At 41.0% G+C, this 25,427-nt stretch overlaps 2 protein-coding genes across 4 annotated transcripts in view; one reads left to right on the top strand and one right to left on the bottom strand.

The window, feature by feature from the left end:
* LOC124143898 (sex peptide receptor-like) overlaps positions 1–25,427 on the bottom strand; it is a 213,342-nt gene that overhangs the window by 6,869 nt on the left and 181,046 nt on the right. The window lies entirely within an intron of this gene.
* On the top strand, positions 22,332–22,873 carry LOC125378390. The gene is made up of 2 exons (XM_048393862.1): positions 22,332–22,430; positions 22,469–22,873. Exons 1-2 carry the CDS (start codon positions 22,332–22,334, stop codon positions 22,871–22,873), a joined length of 504 nt encoding a protein of 167 aa, XP_048249819.1.

Genomic DNA, 25,427 nt, shown 5'->3' with positions numbered 1-25,427 from the left:
TTGTCCCCACATGATGGATGGACGGACAGGCAGACACTTCAAGGATGCTGCAAACAGTCTGGGTTTTGGGTGTGTTGCGGTATTATTATTGCCAACACATCATCTAGACAAGTGAACAAATAGTTCACTCTGATCCTCCCCGGTGGTGCACTTGGCTCTATTGTGTAACCAGTCAGTGCCATCCATCATGGGAATATGACGGCTTCATCACATGGGCGATCAACCACAGGGTGTAAATGTTGCTTAGTGAAGGTGAGGAGAAGTCAGCTGAGGTGAGGTGAGGTGGGGTTTAATGTCGCGTCCAAGGTTACTGCACTTAAATAGTGATGGGCATGCACGTGTGTGTGTGTGTCTGCTTGTACTAGTCCAGACTGATGTCGATTTTATAGTGCTAGCCCACTGAGACACAGTATACGGATCCCAAGCTGTTTAATCCCATCAATGCCGACCGCCAGGGTAACAACAAGTACCATCTTTTAACATCTTTAGGTATGACACAGACAAGTTTTGAACCCAGGACCTTCCGCTCTCTGGGCAGACGCTCTACCACTAGACCATGAAGGCGGTCATATCAGAACACAAGATGGCCAAACCATGGCAGATAATGCACATTAACAGTGTCCTTTGCCAGATCGAGGAAGAATGCACATGAACAGATTCTGACAGATCGAGGAAGAATGCACATGAACAGATTCTGACAGAGGAAGAATGCACATTAACAGATTCTGACAGATCGAGGAAGAATGCACATGAACAGATTCTGACAGAGGAAGAATGCACATGAACAGATTCTGACAGAGGAAGAATGCACATTAACAGATTCTGACAGATCGAGGAAGAATGCACATAAACAGATTCTGACAGAGGAAGAATGCACATGAACAGATTCTGACAGAAGAAGAATGCACATTAACAGATTCTGACAGATCGAGGAAGAATGCACATGAACAGATTCTGACAGAGGAAGAATGCACATGAACAGATTCTGACAGAGGAAGAATGCACATTAACAGATTCTGACAGAGGAAGAATGCACATGAACAGATTCTGACAAAGGAAGAATGCACATTAACAGATTCTGACAGAGGAAGAATGCACATTAACAGATTCTGACAGATCGAGGAAGAATGCACATGAACAGATTCTGACAGAGTAAGAATGCACATGAACAGATTCGGACAGAGGAAGAATGCATATTAACAGATTTGGACAGAGGAAGAATGCACATTAACAGATTTGGACAGAGGAAGAATGCACATTAACAGATTTGGACAGAGGAAGAATGCACATTAACAGATTTGGACAGAGGAAGATTGCACATTAACAGATTTGGACAGAGGAAGAATGCACATTAACAGATTTGGACAGAGGAAGAATGCACATTAACAGATTTGGACAGAGGAAGAATGCACATTAACAGATTCGGACAGATCAGGGAAGAATAGGAATATTCAAGGCATCAAAAGGTGTATTATTGTATTATGAATGAGTCACTTGGGTTGATAGCGCTACTTTGAACAGTATTCGAGTTATCAAGGCATGCCAGTTTGATGTGGGAGACTAAGCCGTTGTTACTTCAAGATAGGTTTATCGCCCCTTCTCACTTGCATCAACGCCACCTAGCAGCATTAACTACTGCAGACAGACAGTTGGAACCCAGCATAGACCTGTGACATCCATCCTGGTTTTGCGTTTCTTTTGGAATTGAGTCCACACACACACCCTCACACACATGTATATATAAGAAATAAATTTATTGTTTTGTCTTTGCATGTGTTAGTGTCACTTGTGGAGCAGGATATGATTACCATTTTGAGTGAGTGACTGGGTGGGTTTGTGGTTGGTTGATTGGGTTGCTGGTTGGTTGGTTGAATGAGTGGGTAGGTGAGTTGGGTATTAGCTCCTTCCTTAGCTGGTAATATGTCTACAAACCCACGACAACATCACAAATTAGGAGCTTGGTGAGTAATACAGCGATTTATCTGTCTGCACCAAGGAACCTTTGGACGCTGTCACCCACCTGGTCGGCTGTTTGGGATCTTCCTACTTTGATGACAGTTAGTCCACTGATGAATGAGGGTGAGTTGGTGGTACCCAATTGGTTTCTACTGAGATGGTATTTTGAAGGTCGTGATCAATTTGACCTCTGAACTGACCTGACTTTTCCTGATTCTTGCTGTTTATCCCTCTATTTATTCTGTGAGTGAGTGAGTGAGTGAGTGTGTGTGTGTGTGTGTGTGTGTGTGTGAGTGTGAGTGTGAGTGTGTGTGTGTGTGGTCGGGATTCACATATTGTACCTAATTAAAAAGAGACAATGTCTCGGGTTCACACAGGGCTCTCATCACACCTTCAGACCTAGACGAGCAATAGGCTCAATATCGAAGCATACTGCCAAGGGACAACTAGTTCTGGTTGATTGGCAGTCTCAACAAGTTTAATTCAAGTCATTTTAAACCTGGTTTGTTTATCTGTGAACTCAAATTTCCTCTACCTAGCAGTTGATGACCTTATCCTACAGAAACAGTGTCTCCGTTTCACACTTGGCACTAATTACACAATATGAGCACCAGATTGTGAAGCAAAGTCCCCCATTTTCTTTATACTTTATTTTTCTATGTATGCTTAGTGCATCTTCACCCTGGCATTCTTCACAACCGCTTTATAGTGTCATTAATTTAGAGAATAAATTATTTTGTCTGCATAGCCAATCACCTCCCTCTGTAAATGTCAGGACAAAAATAATGCGCTACAAACTGTTACCACTTCGAAACAAGCATCTCAATAGTTGTAGCTAGTTAAAAGCAGAATGTCCTTAACATAACAAATTCACATTTTATTTTTTTATTCACTTTGAAAAAAGATACAGCTTAGCCCATTAACATAATGATAATATTATCATAATCAACACAAGTTGCAAATAGCAAGTTGCAAAGTATGAAAATTAGGAAATAATCTACTTAAGACTCCTACCTCCCACGGAGCTCGCAAAGTTATCAACATGTTCAAACTAACTCATCCAATCTCACTTCAAAGTGACTCTGTACTTAATAACGCTGGTTGACGAGCCATGAAGCAATTATGGCAAATCAGCAACCTAGTTAGCAATATTCTTCTCTTCCTTTCTTCATCCTAAGACTTCAAGCCATGTCTTCATCCCTTCCTTGTGATGGCAGAGTTCAACACAAGGTGCACTACATGCAAGCACCGGGAGAAATCATCAGGAGATGTAGATGCCCTTTGCCCTTAATCTCAATCAAATTTCGATGTGCTCAGATGTATAAAACCTGATTAGTTATAATGGTTATCAAACTCTCTGATCAGTACTCCAGTATGGAACATGAACTATATACATTGTATATCAGCACACCTCTTTAATTTCTTCTTATTCCCCACTTGATAATTATTAGTGGGGTTTATATTAGATGGGATTGGACTTGTTGCAAGATTAACTTTTAGGCTATTGACTGCTGCAGTTATAAACAGATAGTTTACAAGTCATAATAAGTGAGTGAGTTGGGTTTAACACCACGTTTAACAGTATTCCAGTTATATCACGGCGTGTCAGCTTAATGTGGGAGGAAAGCCCGAAGTGATGCAGGTCTCAGACGTTTACCACTTCGGTGAAACCCACGAGCACTGGTATGGTGCTGACAAACCTAGAAACATAATCAGGGCGAACCAGTATTCGAACCCACAATCATAGGTTTCTGGCGTGTCCAAGGGACGCAACTCTGCACACCCGCGCCCAAGTCATAATAAGCTTCAAAAGCATAAAAAGGACTTGACTGAAGTTGAAAAATGACTCCGTGAGTGAGTGACTTGGGTTTAACAATGCTTCTGACAATATTCCAGGTATTTCGCGGCGTGTCAGATTGATATGGGAGGAAAGCCCAAAGTGATGCAGGTCTCAGACCTTTACCACTTTGGTGAAACCCACGAGCACGTGTATGGTGCTGACAAACCTAGAAACAGAATCAGGGCAAACTGTGATGATATGAACCCACAATAGCATTTCTGGCGTGTGATACAACTCTGCACAGCAAATTGAAGCTTCTTAGATAACTAGGCCACCTGTGACCCCAATAGGAAAGACACGAGTGCAGTTAAAAAATGAAAATAATTCTCTCAGAATGAAACTGGTGGGGTTGAAAAACTGGTGTAGATTCTCCATAAGTTCTTTTGTGAACATCTGGTGTCATCACTGATTTTCAGTGATCCATTCCTATAATTGTCACTGCTACTTTGCCTGTTACGCCCAATGGAATTGTGGATAATCAAGACGTTATTCTCCGGTGTTGGTGTTTATATTAAATCACTCTCTGAACTGAATCAATGACAGCGTGAAACTTTGTTACTCACTTATCAGAAGAATGAACCAAGTCTCTGAACCCGAGCACCTTCAAACACAAGAATTACACAGTGGGGATATAGTGAGTGAGTGAGTGAGAGTATGGTTTTACGCCGCTTTAAGCAATATTCCAGCAATATCACGGAGGGGGGACACCAGAAATGGGCTTCACACATTGTACCCATGTCGGGAATCGAACCCGGGTCTTCGGCGTGACGAGCTAACGCTTAAACCACTAGGCTACCCGACCGCCCCTAGCAGGGATATAGTCGACCCCAAGCATCACAGAAACATGAAACCGTGTATGATGATTTAAGAATCATTCTCCTTATAAATTTCTTCAAAAGATAACATGCAAAATTTCTGTTCCATCCATACTTTTCATTATTCTCAAACAATGTCCATCATTGAGGCCTTTAATGTACCTGGTCAACAAGTTATAAGTGAGATTGTTTAATGCTGCTATGCAAAACATTTCCCTAATATTACAGCGTGTCAGCTTGATGTGGGAGGAAAGGAAAACGTGATGCCGGCCTTAGACGCTTCTCACTTTAGTTAAACCAGTGAGCATGGCATGGTGCAGACAAACCCTGAATCAAAAGGTTAGGTGAATACGGGATTTGAACCCATGACCATAGGTTCCTGGCATTCCTAAGGGAAGTAACTCCACACAGTGAATTGCACATCCTCCACAACTGGCACCGAGTTACTCCCATTTACTCAGCCAGACATATCAATGGGAAACAGTAATGTAGAAACATAATGAGGCGATGCTATTTCTAGTTCCAGGCCCTAAATATAAGCCGCCATCATAACCAGCAAGTAAAAAACAAGTACTTTGTACATCATGACACCCCTATCTGCCAAGTATATGGAGTGTCAGTCCATGCATGAAGTTTTTCATACATCTCTGGCCCATCAGTGTCATTTGATGTTGCCACTAACAGCGCCGGTCGCCCCACACAGGGAGTTATCTCCAGCACACAGGCCCTGATTTAGGGGGCCTGACCCAGGTGGTCCCAGCAGTCCATGTGCGTAATGATGTAATAAATAAGACTAGATGTTGGATAACGTGTTATCCCTCGTGTGGGCATTAGCATTAAGAAGCGTCATAACGTGGGAGCGTGATCAATAGGGTGTATTGTTTATGGTGCCTATCTCTGCTGTAGCCTTCTCCTGCAATATTGATGGGTTGTTGTTTTTTAAGGGAGTGGTTCTGAATTTGGGACTGTTTGGTGTAGAAAAACCATTGTGGGGTGAGTGCGTGAGTGGTTGAGTGAGTGGTTGAGTGGCTGGTTGAGCATGTGTGAGAGTTAGGTATAAGCTCCTTCCAAAGCTTGTGTTTTGTCTACAAACTGAGAATCATGGATTAGGAGCTTGGTGAGTGATATGATGAGTTGATGAATGAAGACTGGTTGGTTGTACCCAGTTGGTATCTACTAAGGCCATGATCAATATTACCTCTCAACCAACATGTCATTTCCTGACTTAAACTGTTTAACACTGTTTGTGTGTGTGTGTGTGTGCGTGTGCGTGTGCGTGTGCGTGTGCGTGTGCGTGTGCGTGTGCGTGCGTGCGTGCGTGCGTGCGTGCGTGCGTGCGTGCGTACATGCGTACATGGGGGTGAGTGAGTGAGTGAGCGAGCGAGCGAGAGGACAAACCCGATTTATTATCAGGTTGAATCTGGGATTTAAACCTACAGTCACGGGATTCTTGTACACCTGGAAGGATGCAGCGGGACTAGGTAGAATACAGGTTTTAAAACTGTGGTGGAACAACACACTCATCGCAGGTGGTGAAAGGACTGGTGACACCAGACAGGTGACATGAAGCTTTACATATTTAACCATGCAGGGAATTCAACCCTAGTCCTCAGTGTGATGAGTGACCACTCTAACCCCCAGACTACCCTACCACTCTGGGAGAGAAGAAGACACAAGGGGGAGAAGGAAGGAGAAGAAGGGTCAGAAAGGTGACAGAAGAGGCTCCCTTGTCCCAGCGTCTAAAATGACAGAATCAGTAAATGTCCTCCCCTTTCCTGAAGAACTCTCCGTGAATGAAGCCTGCCGTCTGACACTGATCTCTTCATAAAGAAATGCGGCGCCAATCCCCTAGTCCCCCATTAACCATGTCACGACCGACTCAAGAGTTGACAAAGTACTGGCTATTTCAACAACCGGGTGGAGAGACCTGGCACCTCATTTCCGACAGATTCAACATGCCTGCTGAAGTAGTAGCACATCCGCCCCACAGAATCACCCCAGCCTGTGAAGTACAGGGGACCCAGGTGGCAGGACTAATGTGAGAGGCATATGTCAATATATAGACAGTGGAGGCTGTTCTACCGAGACCCTCCCTAGAGATACAGGCCCAACCTTTAGATTGATGCACAGCTTGAACCATGGGCACTAGGCTTGATGTTTGCAAGGGACAAACAATTAGGAAATAAAGTTCTATATTCTGACCATCATTTTTCTGAATTGTTTTCAATGTCCTGTTTTGATCAAGAACCAACAAGACATGACAAACCACCGGCAGCGCTACATTAAATCAATACTCAGAATTCAAAGAAGCTTAATAAATACATGCATCAACAAGCACAAGGTTATTGGAACAGAAAGGGATTCAGGGCCATTTCCCATGAATTGTAATCCCCTTTATAACAGGATATATAGATATTCCTTCCCATAAATAAATATATACAGGAGTGGGATTTTGTCCGAGACTCCAATACTTATATACCAGTAATTGAGTGACCGGTAGAGAAGCTCACCTATAGGAAATAAAGCTGATGATTAATCCTTACTTTCTTCACCTGTGCATCACGTAGGGCTGATATGTATCACGATACTTGCATGTGCTCTTATCTGTGGTGCATAAGCCATCTTGATCATAGACAGGATCGCCAAATACCTGGCACACTGACAATTTACATTTGGCAGTGTCAAGTATGGCACAACAAATGAAAATATTTATGTTTTCACTATTACCATGCACTACTGATTAGTGTTTAATGGAACAGTTATTAAAGCAAACATTTAAGGTCAGATTCGATATTTTTTACTTAGTGTGCGACTGTGATCAATACATGTAAAAAATCGCGATCCACAATCAATTTGCGAGCAACAGTTAATTATATTGAATTATGGAAAGGATTTGAAAGAAATTATTGGAAAGATATATATATATATTATTCTAGTTACAGCATGATTTGAGCCCTGAGACATTTACTGTTACATTAACCACCAGAAATACCTACATATATCAGATAAGGATCTTAGAAATAGTTCAGAATTTAAGATGTTCCCAATGTCAATCTCATAATTTAATAATTATATACATTTGTGTTCAGAAGTGTACCACATAAACTGTCTGTACACTGACTACTCCGGAGTATTTTCCTTTGGACCTGCTATACTTTGGCAACCAGCACAATATATTTACATATATCATAGATATATCTGTGTAGGACAGACCTCAAGGTACGGAATAATTATAGACCATTTCCTGCTCTTGTAGCCATATTCCCTCATTTGGTCATTGTTTATTATAAGCTTTCACTACAGGGGCCTGATGGGCTACGCAAACTGGCAGCAATTTTGAAGACAAGATGGCGGTCTCCAAGAAATAACTAACAATTTTCATTCATTTTTTAGGATATATTTTTAGTTTGCATTTAGCTGTTGAGAAATGGGTTGAGACATTTGTTATGGTTCCTCTTCTTGAAACCTGGGCAAGGCACCAATTGTTAATCATACTTTTACAAAGGTTCTTCAGGAGAAAAAGGAACTCCTTGAGGAAATCACTGTAAAATGTTTAACTCAGTTTCTTACCATATTGAAACAAAACTTATTATTGTAATCAATTACAGTTCTGATGCAAACCTGATGGAGATCATGATAAATACTGTTTTAATCAATCACAATCCTCATGGATTCTGTATTAGGTGACCTTCCCCAAGCCGAGATGTAGTTGAAACCCAATTATTTGCAATTATTTGATTCAGCAAAATGGCCGGTAGACCAATCCAGTCTGAGCAATCCTTCCCCAGTAGTCAGTCAGCCATGTAAGCTCACATACCCAAAGTTACTAAAAATGGTTCTTCATTGCCAAATAAAGATTTAATATTAAAATAATATATTTACTTATGATAGCAATTGAAAATGAGTACCTAAAGGTTTGCATGGGTTCTGAAGATGTTTGAACCATTATTATGTGTAAATGGTCATGTGGAAAATAGCTTCATCTCCATGAAAATTCTGCCTTATTCCAATATGAAAATCTCCTTGTTTTAAAAACAGCCTATCCTGGTTCATGGTGGGTAACACTATCTGATATTTGTATGAACTTGTATAACTTCTAAAAATGACACTTTTTCATAAATAATAAGTTACGTCTGATGAACAATAAACAAAATCATTTACATTGCCATTCTTTCATTCAATCAATATTTATTTACACATTTTAATTAAATCAGTATATTTATACATAAAGACTGCTCTTCCTGTTGTGTTTATTTTTGAGCCATTTTGTTAGCCATAAATATCCCACAGAAATAGCAGGCTTTTTCACTTCTATATCTTCGTAAAAACAGACTCGTAAATCTTAACCCTTCTCTCAGATCCCATATACCTAGTTAGCTTAACTAGTCGCAAACACTGCTTATACTTATTAACTTAAACATATTTTTAGACTAAAAGTGCTGACATTATTAAATTACATGGATTAATAACTAAACACTCTGCATTACCAGGCAACAGTTGTGGAATACACAAGTTCATGAACCAAACTCGGGTAATTACGAGGGACATAAATATCTGGAGGTTGTAAACAGGGCTAGTTGAGGAAGCCATAAGTCCTTCCTCCACTGTAAGTAAAGACAGGTGTCCGGGGCCATGAGGTCATGGACGAGGCTCCTAGAGCCTTCCCTCTGACAATTTCCGTTCTCAAGTGACCCCAACTGGATCTCAAGTGGACCTCAAGTGATTAGTGAAGAGTGACCTCGTTCTTAACATTGGTATAAGGTGTGAAAGCCTTATTGAACCTTGACACTTTTCCGAATTGGACAAAATGAATTTCTTCTAATGAGGGCCAGGCTAATTATCCTTATAGTTTTGATGTCATTTGAAAGTTTTTTTACATTAATTCAGTTTTCATGAAGATCTGTAAGAGCCACTTTGGGATAGTTACTTGATTTGAAGGTATGAATCAAATGACAATCAATACACAGTGAAGTGGTAATAAACTGTGTTCCCTGTACCAGACAGGAACAACCCTGGAACTGTTGAGCCTGTTTTAAGATGGTATTTCAACAGTTCTAATACCACATGCTAGGGTGGAGCTGTTTCAACTGACATTCTAGAGTGAGTGAGTGAACAGGGTTTAATGCCCCTGTGAACAGTATTCCAGTCACCTCACGGTGTGTCAGCCTAATGTGGGAGGAAAGCCAGATATTTTTTGGGATATGTTTTATGAAATTGTGTGTTGAGTCTTCATAATAAAAAAAATATCCCTCAAAAATATTCTTGATCCCTAACTTCTTTTGTTCAGAATAGAAATAAGCTCCACACAGTCACCACTAGTCTGTCTTATAGACCCTGATACAAATATATATCAAATACAGCCCATGCAAGTCTATAATGTTTGGCAAGTCTAGATTACTGCAGTAAAATGAAGAGAGTCACTGGGCTCCCTTTTATTATATTTTTATTTAGATAACTGAACAACTGTTTTTTCTGTATGATATTATCATTTCAGAGACTAGATGTTAGTCTAAGTCACCACCACCAAGAGTGTTTAGAGAAAGCACAAGAAAGACTGCAAACCTGATAATAATGTCAAGTACAGTAAATGTAAAACACATGTAGATTACTCGTATGAAGCTAGAAACGAACACTTAAACATGCACGCAGCATCAGGTTAACAACCCACTAGAACTACTCGACCATGGCATGCCTCGATGTCAGCATGTATACACCCATCCACTGCCCTCATAAACAAACTTGTTCATTAACCAAAGACGCAAGATACAGGAAGTATGCTGAAAAACGCCTATTTTGACAAATATTTGCCAGTAAGCAGATTTCTTTTAGAGTGAATTCATGTTCATAATGATTCGTATCACTAACGTGGGGTCAGAGGTGCCCAGTCGTCTAATCGCTAAAATTTGCTGTGCATAGTTGCCTCCCCTAGGCGCTTCAGAACCCTCAGAGATTTGAATCCTGGTTTGCCCTGATGATTTTTTTTCTAGGTTTGTCAGCATCATACCCGTGTTTGTGGGTTTCACCAAAGTGGTAAACGTCATCATTTTGAGCTTACACCCACATCAAGCTGACATGCTGTGATATATATATAACTGAAATAATGTTCCCTGCAGCATTAAACCTAACTCACTCATTCACTCACTCACTCAATCACTCACAATGACACACATGTCACAAAATAGCTCTCCCATTTTAAACATCTGGTCAATAATTGTCAGCATGTATGACCATCAGATCCCCATTTTGATCAACTTCAGCCATGAATAACCTCAGGAATTACGCTGATAGATTTCTTCACATTGTCTTTAATACATAAATATGGACCAGACAAATTAGTGCTTGACGGCAATTATCCATAGTTGGAGTATGATGACATATCATGACAAGGTGATACTTGATACAACATCAACAGCATTGTCTGCTTCAGAGTCTAGACGGACCTACTTTCCGGACTATACAGGCCACCCAGCCTTGCCACAAGTTGTGTTTGTTTACTTGCTTGTTATGCGACAGTCAGGAAGGGACTAGCTCAAATGTTTGATATCAGATAAAAATTTTAATCTCTGAAGTTTAGGTTGGTTGGTTGTTTAACGCCGCACTCAGCAATATTCCAGCTATATGACTGCGGTCTGTAAATAATCGAATCTGGACCAGACAATCCAGTGATTAACATCATGAGAATCGATCCACACAATTGGGATCGATGACATGCATCAACCAAGTCAGCGAGCCTGACCACCCGATCCCGTTAGTCGCCTTTTACGACAAGCATAGTCACCTTTTACCGCAAGCATGGGTTGCTGAAGACCTATTCTACCCCGGAATCTTCACGGGTCCTGAAGTTTAGGGAGGGGAGGGGGAGTTAATGGCCTTGCAAGTTTACCATCCCACAAAATCAACTTACCTGATTTCTCAATGTTTTAAATATAACTAAACTAAGCAAAAACTCCAACCCTATTTCACTGATCCTATTTTTATTCATGTGCTGTTAGGAGTTGTCATAAAATGTATTCGGTCTTTCCATGAGGTAGGGTCTTGTTGTCACTGGCTCTACTGGCAAGTCCTTGTCCAGTGCATAATATGAAATGGCAAATTTGATTCATGAAAAAAATGACAAATGATTTTCAGAATCTAGTAAATAAACTTCAGTCGGTAAATGCATGACAAGAGAGGCCACTAAAGTCAGTAATTCAACATTTTCAGAACGATTTTTTATCTGACATTGAACTTTGACCAATGTCCCTTTGGGAATAATGAGTGAGTGAGTGAGTGAGTTGGGTTTAACGCCGATTTTAACAGTATTCCAGTTATATCACGGCGTGTCAGCTTAATGTGGGAGGAAAGCCTGAAGTGATGCAGGTCTCAGACGTTTACCACTTCGGTGAAACCCATGAGCACGGGTATGGTGCTGACAAACCTAGAAACATAATCGGGGTGAACCAGGATTCGAACCCACAATCATAGGTTTCTGGCGTGCCCAAGGGACGCAACTCTGCAAAGCGAATCGCGGCGCCTTAGACGACTGGGCCTCCTGTGCCCCTTGGGAATAATGACATGCAATCAGCCAATCACAAAGCCTGATCACCTGATCTCTCACAACTAGCATAGGTTACACAGGACAAATACAACCCAGAGTCACCTCAGGTTCCCACATACTATGAGTGAGGGAGTCCGGTTCAACACCATTTTGTACAGTATGGAAGCAATATCGAGTGGTGTCATCTTATGTGGGAAGACTGCAGAGAAACCCACAATCACAAGTCCAAGCCGACAAGCCTTTGCTCATAAACAGTATGAACAAGGAATTAGAAACTCAGCGGATCCTGGCACAAACAAGTTGTGCAACTGTACACAGCATGTTGCCCCTTCAGTTGTATCTTTGGGCTAAGCATCAGCAACTATAAAGAGAAGTTTCCGCTTGGGAGTTACTGAGTGAATGAGTTAATGAAGTTATTTCCAAACATCACTGATATTTATGGAGTGCTGACGGCCAAAGTGTGGGATTTGTGACAATGATGTAATAGAGGTTTCGTGTTCGAGGGAATTATATGTATACCACTCTATAATATGCTGTGCCAAACTTGTGATGCTTGGACCCTGCCCCATGAGGGCATTCTGTACAGTAAACTCTAGTCAAACCAGACTAATCTAGTCCATTGAAGGAATCAAACCCACAACTTGAGACCAATAAGTTTGCCTGTGGAGAGCTGTCAATATTGAGAACACAGAAGTCAAGTCTCTTAGTACAAACGATTTGCCCAGATGCGAGTTGTCGAGACACTCATCCATTTCCTCGATATCAGTTAACTGGAAATGTCAGATACTATCATGACTGTCTGACACGGATATGTCAGGTCGTAAATCATGTATAACATAATTCAAACCTCTACACTGAGTTCTCCAAGTACTCAAATACAGTTCTGGAACATTTAGGGACAGTAGCTGATAGTGCATCAGGGTTGATTGATAAGTTCTCAGCCTCATATAGTCTTTTGATGAGGAAATTACATGGCATGATAGAGGTGTATTCACAAAAACTTAAGCCATTTGAACAATTTGTTTCACTGTGACAAGTCAGTCAAATATTAATAAGTAATAAGCAGGGGTCTGTGACCTTTGGAAAATGGACAAACTTGAAGAACATGTAGTGATCAAGAACTTGCAGACTGTCATTTTGACCAATTGCAAGAACCTTTCTGGATCAGCTTCAAACAGAGCCAGATTATCATGAGACATGTCCCTGGTACATTTTTTATCAGATGTCAGAAGCTTTGGAACCCAACAAGCTGATACCTTCTTCATTGACCAAGGTTTCTGTGATAATGCAATGACACTTAGTCATTAACCAGTCGGTCATCACCAAATCGTGGATCTCTGGATCATTTCTCGTGTTGCTGACATGACAGGTCTTCCAGGAGCTTAAAGGACTGACCAATTGAGCTGTTGCTGAAAACATATCTATTCTCGATACAAAGTCCCAGTGTAACCCCTCCACCCCCCTCAAATGGTCGGTCCCTCATCTCTGCTGTCAAGTGTGAACTGCCCACAGCCTGTGTCACAGGGTTTCATCCCTATTATGCCAACACACTGCGATGACAATGAAATATGGTTCAGACTTGAGTTATATCCATCACTTTCAGCAGAGACTTTGAAGGTCAAATTCATATCTGAGTGGTGTTATTTTTATATTCTGATGTGGATATTTGATCAAAACACTAAATTTGTAAGCTCCATATTCCACATGCACCTGCCTTATATAGAACTTAATCATTTATTTCTACCACCAACCCTATTGTTTTGGAACAAAAACCTGTTAGTCAGGGTGATTACAAACAAAGACATTTTGTGCAAAATTATCTCAACACTGCATTTTCATTAGCTACACATTTCTCGATGTGATACACCCATCCTTCATGTATTAATATGGTCGATGTGTCACGTTACAAAATCATTTACAGAAACCTTTTGGAATTGATTATAAATATTCATTTCATTCATGACAGACAATTCATAATTCTAAAGCATTCATGTCAGATAATCAATCCCAATTCGGTACAATGCAAAATCTAATTTACATCCTTATATATCTAGAATCTCACCCGACTGCCCTTAGATATCAAATATATCAACACGAGTTGATAAAAGTGTAAAAAGTGTAAAAACTCTTGGAGTTTTTCCACTTTTATCAACAAGTGTTGATATATTTGATATCAAAAGACACTCGGGTGAGATTTTATTGATCATTCATCATCATTCTTCCAACTTTTTCAGCTTGTAGACAGTAATAAGCACTGTCTAAGTGAAAATGTACTGCTAACAGCTTCAATAGCAGAGCCATTAGTGACGTCATTTGATTGTGACATCATTTGATTGTGACGTCATGGTAACCAATGACATTGCAATGGTCTGCAAAGCATTGTGATGCAATTTTACTGCAGCGATATCTACAATGTAGATATCGCTTGATCTCATCCATGCAATATCCCCTGTGGAAGCCAGTTTTGGATGATATATGGTACTTATATGTAATATTACCTATATCCACTTCTACACTCCCCAAAGATCATCACTGTAAGACCTAACAGTCAAAATCTTAAATTACAGCTTTCAATATTTTTTTCGGTTTTCATTATTTTCTGTTCAAAAGCAAATTACTTTTGGAAAAAATAGCATGAAACACTTGGGGAAGATACATTAGTGAGCATTGTGCACTTCCAAACTGTACAACTTACAAGAGACTTGATGAAGGAGACACCTGACTCACCTCTTGTTAATTCTAATAATTCATAAGCACCGTAAATGTGAAAGTTGAAACTATCATGGCACCTAGACATAAATCTTCCAACTGACTCATGCAATTTCATGATTTATAAATATTGAGGTTATATAAGTAAACAATGCATCACAAATGATTTGACACAGAATGTAATCCACAATTAAAGCCTTGTTTTTGTTTTCTTCATTTGATGTTTAATGCTGCACTCAGCAATATTCAAGCTATATGTTGGCAGTCTGCAAATACTCGAATCTGGACCAGTCAACCAGTGATTAACATCGTAAGAATCGATTTATGCAATTGGGAGATGATCACATGCATCAACTAAGACCACCCGATCACATTAGTCGATTCTTTTGACAAGCATGTTTTGATGAAGACCTATTCTAACCTGGATCTTCGTGGGGGTGAATTTAAGCCTTGGGTATCCGTGTCAGCACTATTGTGTGCCAGGGTGGTGGGGTAGCCGAGTGGTTTAAGCATTTGCTCATCACACCCAAGGCCTGGGTTTTGATTCCCCACATAGGTACAATGTGTGAAGCTCACTTCTGATGTCCCCAACCATTATATTGCTGGAATATTGGAAGACACAGGTGATGATTTCAAGGCCTCCCATCCTGGGATGGAGACACAGGTGATGATTTCAAGGCCTCCCATCCTGGGATGCAGACACAGGTGATGATTTCAAGTCCTCCCATCCTGGGCTAGAGACACAGGTGATGATTTCAAGTCCTCCCAGCCTGGGATGGAGACACAGGTGATGATTTCAAGGCCTCCCATCCTGGGCTAGAGAGACAGGTGATGATTTCAAGTCCTCCAGGCCTGGGATGGAGACACAAATGATGATTTCAAGGCCTCCCATCCTGGGCTAGAGACACAGGTGATGATTTCAAGGCCTCCCAGCCTGGGATGGAGACACAGGTGATGATTTCAAGGCCTCCCATACTGGGCTGGAGACAGGGGTGATGAGTTCAAGTCCTCCCATCCTGGGCTGGAGACACAGGTGATGATTTCAAGGCCTCCCATCCTGGGCTGGAGACACAGGTGATGATTTCAAGGCCTCCTTGCCTGGGCTGGAGACACAGGTGATGAGTTCAAGTCCTCCTTGCCTGGGCTGGAGACACAGGTGATGATTTCAAGGCCTCCCATACTGGGCTGGATACAGGGGTGATGAGTTCAAGTCCTCCCAGCCTGGGCTGGAGACAGGGGTGATGAGTTCAAGTCCTCCTAGCCTGGGCTGGAGACACAGGTGATGAGTTCAAGTCCTCCTTGCCTGGGCTGGAGACACAGGTGATGAGTTCAAGTTCTCCCAGCCTGGGCTGGAGACACAGGTGATGAATTTGTCCTCCCAACTTGGGATGGAAACAGGGGTGATGAGTTCGTCCTCCCAGCTTCAGACAACTCCCCTTGCAAAGGCTACACATATAAGATTGTTTTATTGATTGAAGTGTAATTCTTGCTATCAAGCCCACTTTTGTCTGACAACGAGGACTCTGTTACACCATAAAAAGACACTGAATAAAGAAAGTGATGGTCAGGCAAACAGCAGAGATCAAGGGTCCGACTGTCACTGACCAGAGCCTTTGGAGCCATGGAGTACACGTCACAGGCCAGGACCTCACAGACTAAACATATAGCTCATGTCTGTTTATGTGGACACTGAGAAGTGGAGATGTGGCTTCAATTCCCTACAAGGCTAATGAGTGAGTGAGTGAGTGAGTGAGTGAGTGAGTGAGTTTGGTTTTACACCACCTTTAGCAATATTCCAGCAAAATCACGGTGGAGGACACCAGAGATGGGCTTCACGCATTGTACCCATGTCGGGAATTGAACCTGGGTCTTTGGCGTGACGAGCGAACGCTTTAACCACAAGGCTACCCGACCGCCTCTACAAGGCTAATGAGAAATAGGGAACGTTTCTAGGGTACTGGTGTGTCACTTTAAATCCTGCACATCAGTCAATATTGTTTGCATGTAATATATTTTTAATTGTCATATGAAAGAGATTCTGTTACCCATGCTTGACAATATAGTTTGGTTGGTTGGTTTGTTGTTTAACGCCACACTCAGCAATATTTCAGCTATATGATGGTGGTCTGTAAATAATCGAGTCTGAACCAGACAATCCAGTGATTGATATCATGAGCATCGATCCATGCAATGGGGATTGATGACATGCATCAACCAATTCAGCAAACCTGACCACCTGATCCCTTTAGTCACCTCTTACAACAAGCATAGTCGCCTTTTACAGCAAGCATGGGTTGCTGAAGACCTATTCTACCCCGGATCTTCAGGGGCCCATTGTAATACAGAGCTGAGTTTGATGTGTGCCCAGGTGGGCTTGTTGATTTGCTTGGTAGCAAAAAAGAAAAAAAGAAAAGTGTTCCTCCTTCATCATCAAAAAAATTAAAAAGTCCTACCTGTCTTTGGTAGGCATTCAGAAGTTGGAAGAATATGAACATCGTGTTGATATATTTGATATCAAGACAATTCGTTAAGGATAACAACTTTTGTATTCTTTGTAACAACGTTTCAAAGCTTTATCTAGTGAGTGACGAATAAGTCCCAGGTATAACTGTTCCAGGGGCATAGAAATTCTCATGTAGAAATTGACCGAGTCCTCATCCTGGGTATATTCTTCCACAGGAACCAATAGTTCTGGTATATTGATTCCTCCAGAACAAATGTTCAGGGGGACCATATTTACTCTCACACAAGAAGTAGCTCTGATGCAGCATTACAAAGAATAAAAGAAGCTTTTATTCATAACAAAGTGTCATGTTTTCAAGTCCTACCAACTCCCTTTGAGAAGAATGTCCCTGAGAACCATATTTTGTAATGCAGCCTAAACTATACTCAATATTACAACTGTTGGAACTCTATATGGAAACAACAAAGTTGGACAAGCGAGCAATTTGACATAAGGTGTTTGGGATATTGTTTGGTTTGTTGATTAATGCTTAGCCAGCTAAGTTCCGGCTATATTTCACAGCCGCCTTAGTAATGGACAAAGAAGCATGGCTTCCTGCAATATTCATTAGAGTGTTGGGGACCTTTTCTAAACTGAATATGGGCTACAACCTGAGTACTCTGATACAGCACGTTTCCAACAAGTCAGACATGGCTCACAGAACACTACAGGCAAATATATGATACATTGTAGAATTTATAGCCAAAATGGATAGAATTATCATTATACATCTTGCATTTTATCAGAAATGAGCCGGCAACTGTAACTTGATAATGCCTTATTGACGAGGGGCTATTATTATTACGCCCGTTGTTAGGTGCATCATAGGGATAGGGAAAGGTTCAATAGTGACGTCATCTTGTTTGTTCTATGATGTTTTCATATTTGTCAAAGAGGGTGAGTGAAATTCATGTTGATTGCAGCAAATGTTTCAAAACCGATAGTGGTTTATTTTTATTTGATAACAAATTATATCCATTTCAGCTATAATAACAGAAACGCTATTTTTCAGGGCATTATCATTTGCAGAAGCCCTCAAACTTTTCAGACCTCAGGCTTCTGCAAATGATAATGCCCTGAAAAATAACGTTACCCTTATAATACTAAACAGTCATAGTTTGACAATAGTTCAAAATAGCAAGTAGTTGGACATGAACAGTTAGTTTGATATAAATAAATAAGTCTATTAACAAATAGATATAAGTTGAACATGGAAACATCACTCAGACACATTAGATTGACCTGTTTTATCCCCTTAATGTGCGGCATGGCATCTCAGTGAGCTTGCACTATAAATCGGCATCAGTCCGGACTAGTACAAGCAGCCACACACACACGTGCATGCACGTCGCTATATAAGTGCAATATTCTTGGACATGACGTTAAAGCCAATTTCACTTCACCTCACCTCTTTTTAACGTCTTTTGATATGGCTCAAACAAGCCACTTTCCAATCTCCGTGATGATTCTCTGTCCACAAGACCATGGAGGCAGCAATGAGATCGAACAACTGACTTTCTGCTCCTCAGGTGAATGTTCTATCCACTACACCATGGAGGCAGTCAGGGGATCGAACAACTGACTTTACGCTCTCTGTGCAGCATAATACTCTATCCTCTATACCACAGACGCTGCTTTTGACATGATGAATAAGATGCAGGTGAATGACTGTCCATGTTTGTCTGAGTGAGTGAGTGAGTGAGGACAAACCAAGAATCATTATCAGGTTAAATCTGGGATTCAAACCTACAGTCCCGGGATTCTTACACATCAGTCTTTTGGGAGTCCCGGGAGTCTTTTGGGATCGAACCCCAGACCTTCTGCTCTCCGGGCAAACTAGACCACGGAGGCGGTCTATAAATGATTGAGCCTGGGACAGACAAACCAGTGGTTGATATAATGAACAAGGTCCCACATCACCTGGGTGGGATATTTGCAAGCAATCATTTCACCGAGTCTGACCACCTGATTAAGTTTAGTGGACTTACAACTAGCACATGTTACTGGGGAACAATTCTAACCCTGGTCATATTAACAGAGCGTTCTAGACAGTATAAGGTCTACCACAAGATCGAAAACAGACAAAAACAAGTCACATCAAGAAAGCATGATATTGTATATCAGACAAACATAACAAATTCAACATTTACAGGACAAATGGTTTTGATTATATAGCCTCTGTAAACTTATCATCCAGACTTTTGCCAGACAGCAGTGACCAAGTTTCAACAAGATATTGGATCCAACAATAAATGCTGTGCAGGACATTGTGACATCAATGATCTATCAGAATTCTCTTTATGTCTTATAGTCCACACATTGAACACATCCACTCCGAACTGTCAAACACTGCACACAACAGTCAGGTGACAGACAATATTAAATAAATGGCCTTTATTTCCATAAAACAGGTTATCATGACTGATCTGCAGCAGACAGGTCCTGATGACTGCTCTCAAACAAATAGGTCCTGATGACTGATCTCAAACAAATAGGTCCTGATGACTGCTCTCAAACAAATAGGTCCTGATGACTGATCTCAAACAAATAGGTCCTGATGACTGATCTCAAACAAATAGGTCCTGATGACTGATCTCAAACAAATAGGTCCTGATGACTGATCTCAAACAAATAGGTCCTGATGACTGATCTCAAACAAATAGGTCCTGATGACTGATATCAAACAAATAGGTCCTGATGACTGATCTCAAACAAATAGGTCCTGATGACTGCTCTCAAACAAATAGGTCATGATGACTGATCTCAAACAAATAGGTCCTGATGACTGATCTCAAACAAATAGGTCCTGATGACTGCTCTCAAACAAATAGGTCCTGATGACTGATCTCAAACAAATAGGTCCTGATGACTGATCTCAAACAAATAGGTCCTGATGACTGATCTCAAACAAATAGGTCCTGATGACTGATCTCAAACAAATAGGTCCTGATGACTGATCTCAAACAAATAGGTCCTGATGACTGATCTCAAACAAATCCAACAACTGCTTGTGAATGTTGGTACAAAAACAAACGCATGTTTAATGACAGGTGTCCAAATCGCAAGAGCCAATGATTAGTGCTTAACGTATCCCCGTGTTTTTGGTTTTTGGATGCTTGAGAAACATTCATAGTTTTCTCGCTAATCATAAGAACAACTGTAAAACATCTCACTTGCTAATAAACAACGACTTTATCTTGAAAACAAGCCATCATCTGAGTATCTACAAAGTGTGTGTGATGCTACACACAGCATTATAGCGTGAGTAATTGTGATAATCATGGCCGTCCCAAAACGTATGATGTCCGAAATCCTATGATCCGACGATACATCAGTGACTGGTGTCCAAATCACAAGTACACAATGATTAGTGCAAAAAGAAGTGCCACTGACAGGTGTCCAATCACAAGTGCCAATGATTAGTGCTAAATTTATCCATGTGTTATGGGTTTTCGGTCGCTTAAGAAACATACGTAGTTTTCTTGCTAATCACAAGAACAACTGTAAATATCTCACTCACTTATAAAAGACGACTTTATCTTAATAACAATCCATCATCTGAGTATTATACAATGTCTGTGTGATGCTACACCCCCCCCTATAGTGTGAGTAATTGCGATAAACATGGCCATCCAAAAACCTATGATCCGATGATACTAGTTACCAGAAACTTAGGTGTCCAAATCACAAGTGCCTATGATCAGTGCTAAACGTATCCCCGTGTTTTTGGTTTTTGGATGCTTAAGAAACATTCATAGTTTTCTCGCTAATCACAAGAACAACTGTAAAACATCTCACTTGCTAATAAACAACGACTTTATCTTGAAAACAAGCCATCATCTGAGTATCTACAAAGTATGTGTGATGCTACACGCAGCATTATAGCGTGAGTAATTGTGATAAACATGGCCGTCCAAAAACGTATGATGTCCGAAAACCTATGATCCGACGATACATCAGTGACTGGTGTCCACATCACAAGTACACAATGATTAGTGCAAAAAGAAGTGCCACTGACAGGTGTCCAATCACAAGTGCCAATGATTAGTGCTAAATTTATCCATGTGTTATGGGTTTTCGGTCGCTTAAGAAACATACGTAGTTTTCTCGCTAATCACAAGAACAACTGTAAATATCTCACTCACTTATAAAAGACGACTTATCTTAATAACAATCCATCATCTGAGTATTAAAGAATGTGTTAGTGATGCTACACCCCCCGCTATAGTGTGAGTAATTGTGATAAACATGGCCGTCCAAAAACCTATGATGTCCGAAAACCTATGATCCGACGATACATCAGTGACTGGTGTCCACATCACAAGTACACAATGATTAGTGCAAAAAGAAGTGCCACTGACAGGTGTCCAATCACAAGTGCCAATGATTAGTGCTAAATTTATCCATGTGTTATGGGTTTTCGGTCGCTTAAGAAACATACGTAGTTTTCTCGCTAATCACAAGAACAACTGTAAATATCTCACTCACTTATAAAAGACGACTTTATCTTAATAACAATCCATCATCTGAGTATTAAAGAATGTGTTAGTGATGCTACACCCCCCGCTATAGTGTGAGTAATTGCGATAAACATGGCCATCCAAAAAGTGACTTAGGTGTTCGAATCACAAGTGCCTATGATCAGTGCTAAACGTACCACCAGTGACAGGTGTCCAATCACAAGTACCAATGATTAGTGCTAAACGTACCACCAGTGACAGCTGTCCAATCACAAGTACCAATGATTAGCGCTAAGCGTACTGCTAGTGACAGGTGTCCAATCACAAATACCAATGATTAGTGCTTAACTTACTGCCAGTGACAGGTGTCCAATCACAAGTACTAATGATTAGTGCTAAACATACTGCCAATGACAGGTGTCCAATCACAAGTACTAATGATTAGTGCAAAACATACTGCCAGTGACAGTTGTCAAGCTACCAGTGCCAGGTGTCCAACAGTCAGGCACTGATGACCAACAGCCAGTGCCAGGTGTCCAACAGCCATGCACTGATGACCAACAGCCAGGCACTGATGACCAACAGCCAGTGCCAGGTGTCCAACAGCCAGGCACTGATGACTAACAGCCAGTGCCAGTTGTCCAACAGCCAGGCACTGATGACCAACAGCCAGTGCCAGTTGTCCAACAGCCAGGCACTGATGACCAACAGCTAGTGCCAGGTGTCCAACAACCAGGCACTGATGACAAACAGCCAGGCACTGATGACCAACAGCCAGTGCCAGGTGTCCAACAGGCACTGATGACCAACAGCCAGGCACTGATGACCAACAGCCAGTGCCAGGTGTCCAACAGCCAATGCCAGGTGTCCAACAACCAGGCACTGATGACCAACAGCCAGTGCCAGGTGTTCAACAGCCAGGCACTGATGACCAACAGCCAGTGCCAGGTGTCCAACAGCCAGGCACTGATGACCAACAGCCAGGCACTGATGACCAACAGCCAGTGCCAGGTGTCCAACAGCCAGGCACTGATGACCAACAGCCAGTGCTAGGTGTCCAACAGCCAGGAACTGATGACCAATACGAAACAAACAGGAACTTATGATGTGTACCACCACATGTTCCCCGGGAAGGTTCAATTCCATTATCTGATAACACTCCTATTAAGGTTAGTAGTGTGGAGGTGATAAAAGGAAATCAACAATGCGGATGTGGCAGTCTGATGTGATGATCATCTTCAAACACTATCAGCACCACTCACCAATACCACTTTCCATGTTCTCGGTACCATTCATCTGGCAACGGAATCAATGTCCATCGACATCATTGGCAGATGATTCTATTTAAGTCTAAGCAATTATCTACTTAGTGAGCAAAAATGATATGGTTGGGTGCCAGATCAACAGTTTTCCTGAAAATTATAGGGTATATTGTATACCGATAGAGTTAAAGACCAACAATTTTATTCATCGACATCTGGGGTAATTGAACAAATATCCAAATCAGCCATGCAGAGATGGGTGTTTAAAGAACCTTCAGATGAACTTCCTATGATTAATGAGTCAATAAAATAAGTTTTTCCCTGATGTAGCTGCGGAAAAGCTGTTTGATTGAAAGAAGTATCTAACAATGAAAGATTTGTGCAAATTCGTTACATCTGACATGCTCTGTAAGGGGCATCTTAATTTCAATATTTACAAAGAGGGAAAATCAATACCATGTTGTAATACCAAACGATGTGACAGGTATTAATGACGGTTCTCTCACCTTCCGCAGTCAAGATGGGCTGTACAAACATGATTAATTAAAATTGCTATCAAAGAATAATATCAAGCGTTGCACTCAAATAATCTCTGTGTGGGAGGACTTCAATATCAACAGTGTAATGGAACATTGTTAGGTAATGAGCCACTGGTAGAATTGAACCTCATACAAAATAATTGTGATCCTATTTATCATCGTTCATCATTCAATATTGATACCAGCAATTTACAGTTAGTGACTAGTGACAACTGTGAAATGTAAAATGTTATGAATAAAAGTTTATTATGTCAATATTGGTTCACAATACACATTACCAACATTCTCAGCATATTCTACAAGTTAATTTTTTTTAATTGAATAGGACTTTAATGAAATACTCTTTAATAGCTGTTTAGGAAAAAGCAAACACAACATTGATATAAATTTGATTGAATTGAAATTATGAAAACCAGTTCCCTGCATTCAATCATTTCTCTGTTCTCTCAGGGAGCATGGGTGGCCCAGTCATCTTGGGCACGCCAGAAACCTATGGTTGTGGGTTCAAATCCCGGTTCGCCCTGATTATGTTTCTAGGTTTGTCAGCACCATTCCTGTGCTCGTGGGTTTTGCAGAAGTGGTCAACGTCTGAGACCTGCTTCACTTTCATCTTTCCTCCCACATTAAGCTGACACACCATGATATAACTGGAATACTGTTCAAAGCGGTGATAAAACCCAACTCACTCACTCACTGTTTTCTCTCTAAGCACATACTTCACTTATGAGTGGCTATGATCTTCAGTCCAGATAATACAAGGTGGTATGAGAGTCTGTTACATGTCTACATTAGGCTACACTAATGTACATCAGGCTTAATAATCAATAAGAATGCTCCCAGCATCATATAGTCCCATATATGCCTGTCCAGCCTGATCAACCATCAACATCATTTGTTATAAACCTTTATCCTATTCGGCAGTCCTACAACTGTAGTTTTAAAGAATATCTATGATGGTCATAACCACTGAAATGGCTTTCTGGAATACAGCCAGAGAGACACAGTTCTTACACAAAAGGTCACATTTTGAGCTGTCCACTGACTAATACTCCTCAGCTTACAGAACAAGTCTTGCCAATACCACAATATATTATCCATATTAATTTTCCACACTGTCCAGCTTTGGCAAAGACTGTTGCTGTCTTTGTTGAAATCATCAATGACTAATGATCTTGCCACTGGCAACATGTGAGATGAAGCTATTCATGTCATTGATCAAGCAAATCTTGTCAAACACTGTGAAATAATATCCATGCTAATTCACACTTTGTAAGCTTACTTCAAAACTGCTATGAAGGACCATTCACCTCCAAGGGAGTCCGAACACACTTAACAGCCTCATGACCTCTTGTTCCACTCTCAAGGTCAACAGCATGTCAATAGGATCTGTATGACAATTCAATAACTCTATGCCAACGTGCTGAATGATTCTGAACCTATACAAAGGATGCAGTATTTGATTAAGATGATTTATTCACACCTTGTGGCCTCGATTGTTGAACATGCTCTGACACTGGGGAAGCTTCGCTAAGATGTTGTAAGTACCCAGTGACCCTTTCAGTACATTCGCACATTTTGGAGGCTAGCCTTCATGCAGTATCTGCATGTTAGGAGACAAGCCTTCAAGCAGTATCTGCACATTGTGGAGGCTAGCCTTCATGCAGTATCTGCACATTTTGGAGGCTAGCCTTCATGCAGTATCTGCACATTGTGGAGGCTAGCCTTCATGCAGTATCTGCATGTTAGGAGACAAGCCTTCAAGCAGTATCTGCACATTGTGGAGGCTAGCCTTCATGCAGTATCTGC

Source organism: Haliotis rufescens, unplaced genomic scaffold (assembly GCF_023055435.1).
Source record: "Haliotis rufescens isolate VD_foot unplaced genomic scaffold, xgHalRufe1.0.p SCAF_12, whole genome shotgun sequence".
In the NCBI taxonomy this organism is placed as follows: domain Eukaryota; kingdom Metazoa; phylum Mollusca; class Gastropoda; order Lepetellida; family Haliotidae; genus Haliotis; species Haliotis rufescens.
The sequence above is the reverse complement of the archived record's forward strand: the minus strand, read 5'-3'. Positions and strand labels throughout refer to the sequence as shown.

Bases quoted from the DNA above. Each gene is read 5' to 3' on its own strand.
- LOC125378390 (XM_048393862.1), top strand. From the start codon at position 22,332: ATGACCAACAGCCAGTGCCAGGTGTCCAACAGCCATGCACTGATGACC. The intron at 22,431-22,468 runs GCACTGATGACT...GTTGTCCAACAG, and splicing joins GCCAGGTGTCCAACAGCCAG to CCAGGCACTGATGACCAACA.